The sequence below is a fragment of the Alosa sapidissima genome, chromosome 12 (genome assembly GCF_018492685.1).
Source record: "Alosa sapidissima isolate fAloSap1 chromosome 12, fAloSap1.pri, whole genome shotgun sequence".
NCBI classification, from domain to species: domain Eukaryota; kingdom Metazoa; phylum Chordata; class Actinopteri; order Clupeiformes; family Clupeidae; genus Alosa; species Alosa sapidissima.
In genome coordinates, this window is record NC_055968.1 from 23,300,607 (window position 1) to 23,313,464 (window position 12,858).

General features: G+C 39.0%; 1 protein-coding gene across 1 annotated transcript; it reads left to right on the forward strand.

The window, feature by feature from the left end:
* The first annotated feature begins 5,502 nt into the window (after positions 1-5,502).
* Positions 5,503-9,659, forward strand: rgs4 (regulator of G protein signaling 4). The gene is made up of 5 exons (XM_042056476.1): positions 5,503-5,644; positions 6,119-6,217; positions 6,691-6,752; positions 7,848-8,011; positions 8,191-9,659. Exons 1-5 carry the CDS (start codon positions 5,601-5,603, stop codon positions 8,437-8,439), a joined length of 618 nt encoding a protein of 205 aa, XP_041912410.1. The 5' UTR covers positions 5,503-5,600; the 3' UTR covers positions 8,440-9,659.
* The last annotated feature ends 3,199 nt before the right edge of the window (positions 9,660-12,858 follow it).

Here is a 12,858-nt window from a genome sequence, read left to right on the forward strand (position 1 = left end):
GCAAAAGAAAATATTTGACAAATGGCACTAACAATGTGCCTTTTTACCACCTCTGAGCATTCACTAACCTGGACCTTTTAGGGGGCTTTCCTCTAATTGCTTTTTACCCGACATTTTTGAATACAGATGCAATGATTAATGCATCCATGGCCAGGATATAATTATATATGACATGATTTTAAAAGTGACCTATAACAATAGGCTATGCAATAAGCTACTATTCAAACAAACACTTAAATTGTATTGTTCTTAAACAACGAGTAGGAAAACTATAGTAACTAATGAGAGATTGAAATGAATGAAGTTATTACCTGATTATCCTGGGGCCTCATGTACAAAGACTTGCGTGGATTTCATACTAAAACATTGCGTACGCGCAAACCTGAAAAGTAGCGTATACGCACAAAAAAATCCTGATGTATGAAACTGTGCGTACGCAGCATTCCACGCAGCTTTTCTTTGTACATCCCAATTAACGTGAAATTAAGCGTACATGCACGAGCATTACAATCCACCCTCTCTCCTCCCTCTCATTTTAATATGCTAACTAGAAGGACATTCGAGAGCGCAGACCTCTGCGAAGACAAAATGGCCTATCCCGCAATATTAATAACAATGAAAACTCATCTGTGAATCCATTCATACTCAAACCTGTTGCAATTTGCAAAGTTTAATAATTGAAATCATCAAATGAATAAAAAAGTTTATTTCCAGCGAATGCGAGGTAGAAGTGCTTATCTGACGAAATGGCAAGAATCTTATGTCTTTATCATCTGTAATTAATTAATAACAAAACAAAAACAGTAGTGGCAGAGCGTGGCAGTGGCTAGGCTGAGACCGTGGCAGAATTATTGGTCAGTCTGCAAGTAGGTGACAGGGTTCGCATAACTGGGTTGAATGCATTTGGACCATGACAACATAACTGCATTTATTAAAAAATCATTAAATAAATCGTGTCCAAGTACCACGCATCGTGCACCCGAATGGAATGAACTCAGTTGATCCAGGCCACCTCGCCACAACATTACGATTTCTGGATCATATCCCTATATTTGCACACAAGTGTGACAATAATGCAAATGCTTACTCAAGGAAAGTCAAAGTAGCCATGCAGTCAATCAGGGAAATATCTTATATTCGCACTTACATGTATTAGTCAGCCTTTCTATTCACATGCATGATCCTGTCCCATATGTATTTCTTTTAAAATGAAAACGCCCTGACTCCCTCACCTCTCCCTTTTTTTATATATGTTTATATGTATGTATATGTATTATTGTTATTATTATTATTTTTATTATTATTATTATTATTATTATTTTTATTATTATTATTATTTTATGTAAAGCACTTTGGTGCAATGCTATTGCTTTGAAATGTGCTATATAAATACATTTGACTTGACTTGACTTGACTTGAAGTCATTGAAATGCGTGTGTCTCACGCTCAATGCGTGAGACTTGAGAGCTCTGCATAGTCTACTTCAATCCTCTATTTTCAAAGGTGATTCAAGTAAGGAAGAGCATGGCTCAAAGTAAAGTAACTAGGACTGAAACTACATAAATTCGCACCCGTGATGATCTACATCTCCATTTAAACCAAATGTTTTAGAGCGCACGTTGAGAGATGTATCCAGGGCAGGGCTGTACACATATTTGTTGCACGCGCTACAAAAATCATTCTTTGCGATGGATGATTTAGTAGCCTACCAACGTTACACCGGTCCGATACAGTTTTGCCTATGGCTATACCGTGAGACTGAGACGCTTTTTGTTTGTTCAAAGTGCGTGTTTAGGGTGTGAGAGGGGAGTCGATGTGCTTTGATTCCAGCTTGGTAGTTGTAGTCTATGCGATTAAATAACATGTGTGTGTAAAGTATCCAAACAATGATAACGCTTTCATTATGGCTGCTTTAGCCACAGAACTTGAGCTACTGTACAGTGGGTTGGGTTCCATTTAGAAGTGTCCACTTCATTCGCGCTTTCCGTGATTCACACAGCTGCGTGAAATGTATTAGGCTACTACTGATATGCAAAACTATTAACTTTTCGCCAAGAGGTGGCAGCTTAAGTCCGCTTGATACTGTAAGCCATTGGTTCCCAAAGGAGATTTGCATAGCCTAGTGACAATTTATGTTGTGTAATAGGCCTAGCATAGGGCCTAACTTGTATAGCTTATAGTTTGTTAACAGTCACAGTTTTGTCATAACTCCCTCTATGCATTTTTGCATTTAGAATAGCTCTGAAACCTGGGGGCGAACACGTCGCAGGGGGGGGGGGGGGCGCCAGTGCGTGGATATCTCAATCACAAAATTAAACAATATTTCTATTGGGCGTCTACCATGGACTAGGCTGGGTGAACTCAGCCTGATCTGCCGGCGTTTTCTTTTTCGATTTCTTAAAAGATTGAGCTTGATCGAAAGCCAGACTAACCATGGACCTCATAGTTGCAAAATGCAAGGGAACATGAATCAGCCTATTATTTGCACGAACAATAACGGACAGTAGCTCTTCAACTTGACCCGTTCAAATGTGTATGAACAGTCTAGCAACGCATTTCATGAAGGCCCTTTTGGACATGTCAGTTTTTTGCACCACTGGGTAAAACTGCATTTTGTTTTAGACTACTGGTATTTAATTTGTGCATTGACAATAAAGCTGAATATCATATGAACTAGATGACTAAACTTATGCATATGTAGAAGAAGAAACATTCACAAAAATCCATGACATGACCTCTCTTCTTGATAGCTGTTGAAAACTGCATGGAACTGACAGGGATTGTTTTCTTTAATAATAAATAAATAAATAAATACACTATGCTGCTACCTTCTGCTTTTCCCAAATACACTGTAGCCTACAGGTGTACCTTTCATCAGTCCAGTTGCAATGGATGGACTGTGATGAACTGCCCTACTTGTGATTGTTTAGAGATTTTAAAGGTTTTATAACAATGCTACACATTTTTTGGCAAGTGCTACAAATCTATTCACCTTTGCAGCGCCAGTAGGCTACTTTGTGTGCGGCCCGCAAACACAACAAGCATACACAAAAGTTTCAAGAGTGGGGGATGGAGTAGAAGATGGAGACAAATTCATTAATATGATTTATTTTCGCAGAATGGATGTACAGGACTGAGCGGCGGTCATATTTTGTACCGCTATGCGATACATCTAGTTGTTATACATTTTTGTATCTTAAAAGAATGGAAAGAGCCTTTCAGAGCTGTGTTAGCTATGGCAGACTATTATCAAGCCGAAGGCAGACAATGCTTCAAATGATCAGCTAATGATAAATAATAAGATTTAATGTCTGGTCATGTTTTCAACTTCACATTTTGAGTGAGATTAACAGAAGCAGGCACTGCATACATCCAGGACTATTAGTGACACACATATCGTAAAATGAATGAGCACCTTCTTCTGAAAGTGCTCTCTCCGAGCACTTAGCTTCTAAGTGCAGGTGAATTGTTTGACAGGTTGCCGTTATAACTCAAAGGCAAATATAGAGGAGCAACCTTTGGATTTGAAAAACAAAAAGCACATAGAAACAGCAAATATATTCCTTATTTTCATAATGCCTCATGCAGGTGATGACAAAAAAAATAGTTAAATTAAACATTTGATTTTGACAATGAGAACAAACAATCGTGACGCATTCAAATGATTCTAGGCTCAGTTGCTGGGTGACCAGGCTGTGAAAAAGTAATTTCATTTCTGGATGACCTTCCTCTCTAAAACAACACAGAAATCAGATTAAACCTGATGCTTGCTAACTCATGATTTGTTGGTGTTGTGATTAATGGCTTAATACTGTATGTATGGGGGAATGAGGCACTGTAGAAAACGGAACATAAGACTATAACTGTCAGTTAGTATAAAACTGTCTTTCAAGAAACCCATAAGAAATACTGCTGGGTAGAATACTTCCCCTGATGCATTTGATTAAAAACAAAAAAGCATTGCTTTTACTTCCATGTCAAAATGATACTGAATATATGAGTGTTTTGTCCCCTCCCATTAGGAAGCATCAAGAAGCAGCTTCTGGCATTACATACTGTAACATCAAGTCGCACACTTGTGTTACATGTGTTATTAACATAGGGCAACATGCATCCACAGTTCTATCGGTGCATTGCCATTTCCAGACCCAAGGAGGAAAAAAACAATTGATAAGGTGTCTCATCTTTTCAAAATTTTGAGCTATATCTGATACTATTTTGAAGCAATGCAGCATGCTTGATTTCACATACTGTGACCCACACAAAGCTGGGCCCACACACTAGCCCTTCGGAATACATGAGTCTACATGCTTTTTCCATTTGCAGGTCTCTACAAAATTAACACTGATAAAACATGTAATTAAAATGAAATCCACATGACACTGCAATACACTCTGCAATGTAAACAATGTCTCAAGATACTGCACAGATGTGATTATGTGTCTCTGTTTTAGCTTGCTCTTTACTTCATTCTTAAGTGGAACCAAGCTGTTTCCCTCTTGCTATCCTGCACATTCACTGCATGCACACCTTTGATACAGATTGCATATGCGCACATACAATATATCCTTACATGGCCTACACATATAACTATATATGGCATAAATTATGCTAAATGGCAACTATGCAATGCATGACTCTGAGACTAATCATCATGTCATATCAGTGCTGAATGGAGAGTCCCCTTGGGGCAGCCGTGGCCCACTGGTTAGCACTCTGGACTTGTAACCGGATGGTTGCCGGTTCGAGCCCTGACCAGTGGGCCACGGCTGAAGTGCCCTTGAGCAAGGCACCTAACCCCTCACTGCTCCCTGAGCGCCGCTGTGGTTGCAGGCAGCTCACTGTGCCGGGATTAGTGTGTGCTTCACCTCACTGTGTGCTGTGTTTCACTAATTCATGGGTTAAATGCAGAGACCAAATTTCCCTCACAGGATCAAAAGAGTATATATACTTATACTTGTATGTGTATGAATTGATCACAAAAGTATTTGTCTTCACACAGTGTATAATGATCCCCTCTTTTATGGTTTTATAGAGCATTAGTATTGATCAAGCAATTAAATAAATTAGAAGAGGCAAGGGCACAACTGAAAACCCTAAGAAACTCCTCACAGGAGTGAGGAATTGTGTTCCATATTAATAATGAAAGCTAAAGAGAATTTGTTTGTATGGAGATGCTGTCCTTTTCCCATTATGCTTAGCAATGTGGTCACAGTTCAGGTTGCATAAGGAATGAAAAAGCATACAAGCTGCTTCTTTTTTATTCGATCCTGAGGACATTTCAAGGATGCTTTGTCATACAGGTGGCTCTGGTGGTGTCCTAAAAAGCACTCACAATACCCCCAGGTGTACTTTTACCATAATAGGGGTTGCGAGCCATTGTTATGATTTCCTTCCTCTCCACACATTCTCTTTTGTACCAAGCCTGTTGACAGCAGATCTCCTTGTTCCACAGTGATTGGCCGGTTCCCCTGCTGTCAGGACTCCGGTCATATAAAAGCACAGGCAGAGCGGAAGGCTGCACTGTCACTGTATGAGGATTGCACTCTGTGCTGAAGACACACTCTCTCTCTGTCGGATCTGTACTCACCACCGCAACTATGTGTAAAGGTCTCGCGGCTTTGCCCGCAACCTGCTTGAAAAGGTAGGGGCACGATTTTGTCTGTTTTGGTTCAGACCTATAGTCAAATGAAAAGATTGTTTGTTATTACTGACGTTTCAGATTATATAGATACTGATTACTTCAAGGAATATGATGATTTGCATTAATAGCATTTATTTATGTTAAGTATCATAATTTAAATAAATACACATAAATATGAAACATATGACACAAAAGAAACAGATCACAAGTCTTCTCATTGAATGTATGCTCATGTATATATATATATATATATATATATATATATATATATATATATATATATATACAAGATACTTGGTAACAGGAATCCAGTTTATGTAATATTGACATTTCTCTTTTCATAACAACATGGAGATGTAATCGTATTCATAATAATTTTTGCTAATTTGGTTAATATTCATCTGTTTTAAATGATTGCTGACAGAGTAAAATGACAGAGTAAAACATTCCCCCTCTCTCTCTTTCTTCCTGCAGTGCCAAGGACATAAAACATCGCATTGGGTTCCTTCTTCAAAAACCGGACCCTCCACCTGACCAGAAAGCACTGAAGGAAAAGGCACCAGAGGTGAAACGGTAAGAGAGGAGAGTGAGGCAGGCGACATGCCACAACAGCGCACTTCCTAGGCGAACATGATAACGAATATGCTTTGACTCAATAGTGTCGGTCTTATAGTACATTATGCATTGCTGTAATTGCATTTTAAAAGTCAAAGTGATGTAGTTTATAGTTACATTTAGCACATACTGTTGTCCAAGGTGACTTACATATGTCAACTATGTTACATTACATTGTCTCCGGAGCAACTTGGGGTTAAGTGCCTTGCTCAAGGGCTCAACGGTGGGAATTGAAGCTGGGAATTGAACCCACAACTTTCAGGCTACTGCATGCTAACCCAGGTCCTTAACAACTACACTACCAACCACTCTAGTTAAGCTGCTCTGAATGACCTGGGGAGTTTCTTGCATGGGCTGGGGAGTATTATGATACTGAGCTCACATTGGGGCTATAGAGTAATGCTATAGAGTGATTGTTTTTGTCTCTTCAGTGTCGAATCTGTTGATGTTGAGAAATGGAAGTCATCCTTCAACAATGTGATCAATAATGAAGGTAAGGATTAGGTGTGAGTGTGCAGACAAATTCAATTATCAATTCAAAAAGCACTTCAATTATGTGAAGTGCTTTTTGGTGTAACAAAAATCTATCATGCTGAGAGACATGTGACTTCAAAGATGGTCTTTCAATTGATCCAAAAAGAACAATCAATCAGGGCCTTTCAGGTCTGTCTAAGGGTACAAAAAAAAAAACAGATAGCCAATGGAGTATTTTGTTTTAGTTGTATTGTTTTTGTTTTTAACAAAAACATTTTATTTGGAATGGAGATTATTTACTATTTCGTTTTCCCCAGATGGCACGGAGACTTTTTTTATTTGTCAGACAGTGTGGTAGCCGTGGTCTGCCCTGCGGTTCCCACTAATCTGACTCATGTATGTTGTTTAAAAGCAATCCATTTGTATAGTCTAGAGGCTGACCCCTCCCCCCCCCCCCGCCCGCCCCACACACACACACACACACACACACACACACACATACCTCCCACCTCCCCCCACTCTGGCCTGCGTTCTCATGGCCCCCGGACGTGCGCTACGTGTCGTCTGGCTGCTCTGGGTGGCCATAACAGGGCCAGCTGCTCCACTTCGGTGGCCCCTTGAGCATCAGCCGCAAAGGGTATGGAGCTGTGGAGCAATGGCCTTCAGAGAAATCCCCCTGAGACGTGGCTCTGACCACTGTTTAGGCCTTCCTCTAAACTCAGCCCAACCCCGCACACCCCAAACCCCATGTCCCGCGTGTCTAAACACTGGTGCAACCCAGGGAAGGGAACTGTTTGGGGTTGACTTGTAGCTCATCATGTGATGTCTCAGGAATTTCACTCTGTAGAGGCAGCCCAAATGTCATGTGATTGTATGAAATAGAAATGAATTCAGAAGCAAAAAATATGTGTTTGAAAAACTATCCCGTGTTGCAACCTGCGCTTTCATTTCACATACTAGGGCATTGGTTGTCGCTTTGGTTAAAAAGCGTCAGCCAAATGTAATGTAATGTAATGTAATGTAGTTGCACAATAATGTGTAAACTGCCAGTGTGTATGGCTTCATTCTCAAATTTCCCTCCATGAAATAAAATTAAATTATTTACCTTTTTTAGCGGGCCAGGCGGCTTTCACAGCCTTTCTGAAGTCTGAATTCAGCGAGGAGAACATTCAGTTCTGGAGCGCCTGTGAAGACTACAAGAAAACCTCCGCAGACAAAAGGCCTGTAAAAGCCTCACAGATATTTAATCAATATGTGGAGATGGACTCCCCAAATGAGGTAAAGATCATATTGAAAAAGCAGTTCTGGATATGTATTTACCATTAATGACCGTATATTGATGATGTAATACTTAGTTACTACTTATTTCTAAGTTGTAAATATTTGGAAATATGACAAAAAGAGTGAACAAAATGAAAAGCCTTTTGAGTGAAATAAATCCCTTAACTGTTTCTCAGGTCAATTTGGACTCAGCAACTCGAGAGGAGACCAGAAGAAACTTGTTGAGTGCTGATGTCACCTGTTTTGATGAGGCCCAGAGTAAAATTATACACCTGATGGAGAAAGACTCATACCGGCGCTTTCTGAAGTCAAAACTGTTCCTGGAACTGTCCCAGAGCCCTGTTGGCAGCACACGCTGTGGCCTGGACAGAGGTGTGAAGAGAAACCTGTCTAACAGTAGCCATCTCCTGCCTTTCTGTGCTTAGTCCTCAGAACTAATAGCTTGACTGATTGGTTATTTCCCGTCTTAGACAGCTACGCGCCCAGAACATAGAGTATTGATGTTGTGTGCACAGTATGTTACTGATAGTGGAGGTCACATTTCTTTCATCGAAACTGAAAGTGAACTAAAAGGGGAGTAAAATTAATAGTGTACTGTGGAATAGGGATTAAATCCTCGGTGAAGTGAGGATTCAAACAAGTGACTTAGCTGCAAAATGTCACCCATCCTTAGTCTAATCTGTATCTGAAGGTTTATATGCTGAATCCGACTTCTTTATCAATTACGAGTTAATGAATTCTGGTCTTTGTCCCCTGACAGGATCCTTTAACATGGCCATGAGAGTTGTGCAAATAGCTGTAGATAACGTCTTATCAAACTTCCACAAAACATGATTAAAATATATTTTAAAGTCTTTAAGCCATTGACTTTTAACTACCTCACTGATTTAAATTTTCTAAACAGAGATTTGGAAGAGTCAGTTAAAACATTTAGTTTCCAATTTCCCTGCATGCACAGAGGTAGCAACTAAATAACTTGACAAAGTTGTGGTTTACAAGAGAATTACCGTTACATATATTCACTAACATTAAAAAAAAAATGCCTGTACTGAATTTGTTAGTGAATGTATTAGACAGAAAATTATATGGTAAATTAGCCTACTGTGAATCTTGATTTTATGATGTCTTCGCATTCTGATATCAATTGTTGTATTGATGTCAGCTACCTATGATGCCATGCCTTTGTAGCTAAGTTATTGAGAAAAAGACATATCTGAGTGCTGATATATATGTGAAAAAATTTGCATTTCTGTGGACATGCGTGCCAAATCATGTAATGAAGTAATGATGCAAAATTTAGTGATTTCAGTTGTGTCACCTAGGCTATATAAATTCATTGATGTTATCATATTGAAATTTGTTGAGGGCAAGTCTGAGATCTCAAACACATTTGATTAATGAATGTTACATCTTAAATAAAAAATATCTCTGCCTCAAGTTAATAAATGAATAGTAAATTATATGTATTGTGTTATATATTATGTGTGTTTAACCAATATGTGTTCACTTACATTTCTTGTTGTATTTTTAAAAAAAATAAAATTCCATGTTGGTATAGTTTGCAATTTTGTACTGTACATACATTTACAAGAAAAATCCTCCGGACATTTTCTGATCACACTGAATTAAATTCCAGGTGCGTCAATGGCATATTTCCATTTGATTTGTCAAACATTGTTTATTGGCACTTTGAGTTGGTTGATTCTGCTCCTCTAACCATAAACTTAAGCAATACGCCCCAAGAAGGTTCCAGTGATTTATACCTGCCCGATTTATGACTGTCAATATTAGGCTGTGAAAAAGAGGGACATTTTCCAGGTCAGTGACAAATGACCTTAAATGCCACTGTACCCATTACCTTATACTACATATCAATAGAATACACACACGGTTGGATGTTAGAGAAAAATCACTTATCTGGTCTTTTTAATCCATTTATCTGTCCATCAAAACTTTACAAAGCATGTGGTGGTTGGTTGCTAACGTGGCTTGCTGTTACAAATGGAATGTCTCACATGCACTGTTATATTGATCATAATTGCAGTGACATAGAATTCAATGACTTCAGCGTGAAGGGCTGCAGAGTGTTTTACAATGACTTTGAATACAATTTAGCCAATCATAATCAAAGACCAGAACTAATCGTTTTAGAGAAAGGTGTGTGGGATGGTAGAGATTAGAGAATCCTGAAATATTCTGAGGGCCCAGGGCTTTATTGGGGCTTTTGTATGCTGTATGGATTTTTGAACATTTTAACAATTAACTTCCCTCAACTTACCTTAAAGTAAACCTAGAAGAATCAAGAATAAGCACCAAAACTTTGCACATGTAAAAGTTTATAAGTTTCACATGTTTACAGTGTCCACAACACATGTATCGTAGACTGTATTAATTAATTGCTTAATTCAGTAAACAGTCGTTAGTAAATCAATATGATGTAAATGAATATGACACATTATGAGAAAGACTACACCTCATGTACCAACTTCATTATTTTATACACACCAAAAAACAAACACTTTTATGTGCGGTGTGCCTCAAGCCTACTAGAATAGACAATGGGTCTTAGCTGTTGCTTGTCAAACTTGAGTGTTGATTGATGGGTGGATAAAGAGGGGCATTTCAAAAGCACAAGTTGGAACAAGCTGTGTGGCTTGTTGCTGAATGCTTTTGAATAGACAATATGGTGTAGTAATACCCCTCAAATATCACTCAGTACATTCACTGAGGCATAAGAAAGGCCATTCATTCTATTTGATATCTTGAAATCTTATTATCCAGTTTCCATTGTGTTGTTTGAGGGCTACAGGGTCAATTGTGAGGCACTTCGAGTTGCAGATGTAAAGTATTCATAGAAGAGAGATTTTAATCTCTTGAAATGTTCACAAAATATGCATAGAAACCATGACACACTCACCCATACACTTACATGTTGTTGTAGTGTGTGAATGCATAAAAGTGTATTACCTTATTACCTTGTTATATTATTATTCATTTATCACAGATGGAAACATCAAAACATTATCCACACATGGAAACATCGCTGTAAGGTCATTGTAAATATTTAATGTCACAAGGTGTAGGCACTGAATCAAAATGATGGCATTTAGCCATTTCCTCAGCAGTGTGTAGTTGTACAGAGAGAAGGCAAAAGCTAATAATGTATGTGAGTCCATGGCTGACTCAACAGAACAGATAAAAACAGCCCTTCAAATTTGCGGTTAAAATGAAGCTTTGCCAGAACACCCTGTTCTTCCCTCCAATTGGCTAAACACTTTATCTGTGCCTCTGTTCTGCCCATCTCGTTTCATCAGCGCTTTGCTGGGGGATTTAGGCCTGGTCATTAGACCTCAGCAGAAGGCCTGATGGTATTAAATTCAATCCTGCGGCTTGGCTGTGGGCTGGTTATTATTGTTTGAGGGAGGGAGCCTTTTTAATGTACACATGTGCAGACACACGTGCATACATACACACACATGCTCAAGAATTGCACACATGGTTTTGAATTTGATCAATCAATCGAACATAATATTATGAATTCTAATAATATCAACCTACTGTTTGATCTGTTTTTTATTTCTTTTAATATAAAGCTCTACTGTAATGTTATTTTCCATGCTTTGTAGTGCTTTCATTTCCCAGAACTCCTTTATGTAGTCATGAGAAAATTCCAAACAAGCATTATCAAGCCTGACCTTAGAACCATTGTCAATGAGAGAGAGAACGCACTGAGTCATGTAATCTTTCAAACCAAGCCAAATGAGTACTAAGAGTCCCAGTGCATTAACCCTCCTGACCCTTGCAATATACTGTCCAGCTCCTCGGGCTTTCAGGACCTGGCAAAAAAATAAAATAAATAAATGCTAAAAGATTTTTTTATTATACCTATCAATCTTGGTGATCTTTATTTAGAATGTGAGGAATGAATGCCCTGATGGTAGTGTTTAAAAAATGTAAATGAGGCAAAGTAGTCTGGAGCGTATGTCCCACAAGACCACACTAACTGCTCATTCAACACAAATGACCGAATGTACTAGGCATGTACGAGTGCTTATCTTCCCACTGCTTGCTGTCTGTGTGTGTTTGTGGTTTCTCGGGAAATATTGGGAAAGATTTTTGTCCTTTAGTCACAGGGAAACTTGATGAGCTCGCTAAGCGCTATCATGCAACCGTTTCCCTCTGGAGCCCAGTGAGGATATTACTCAACTCAAGTGTAGTTTGCACTGTGACAAATGTTTGGTAAAGTAAGACATGATCCATGGCAAAGTCAAGCAAGACAGAGCTCATTATCTGGGTTATTAAACACAGGTCTAAGAAAAACACACTTCAAAGTGCATGGCTGAATTGCCTCCAGCAGGCAGTGCCTGTCAAAGGAAAAACATGTGGAGACCATTTCTTATTTCAGAGTTACTTTGTCTCCAAGTAGAATTGACCAAAAAAGGGTAAAAAACAAAAAGGCTAAACATCAAAACTACATGATTTTTTTCACACACTCATGTTAAAATGCACACTGTACATTCGGGCGAATTCTTATGGGTTCATTTGATGCAGCCAAAAAGAGAACCTCACTGGTCACCTCACACAGACACACAGGTTCTTCACGTCGAAAAAAAAAAAATGCAGGGATATTGAAATATCTCGCTGGAAAGCCACCGCATGTCTGTTAGCTTCACTCATCCCCTTGGGTCGCCCAGCTTTTTATGGGCTATTCATAGGAAGCAGTAGAGTGCTGCATGTGAGCCTCAAACAGTGTTTGTGTTGGCAACATCTCCATCGTCCATCTGTTTCTGCTCACTCCTCCGCACACATCCTCATGCATTCGTTCTGTCTTTTCTCTCACCCGC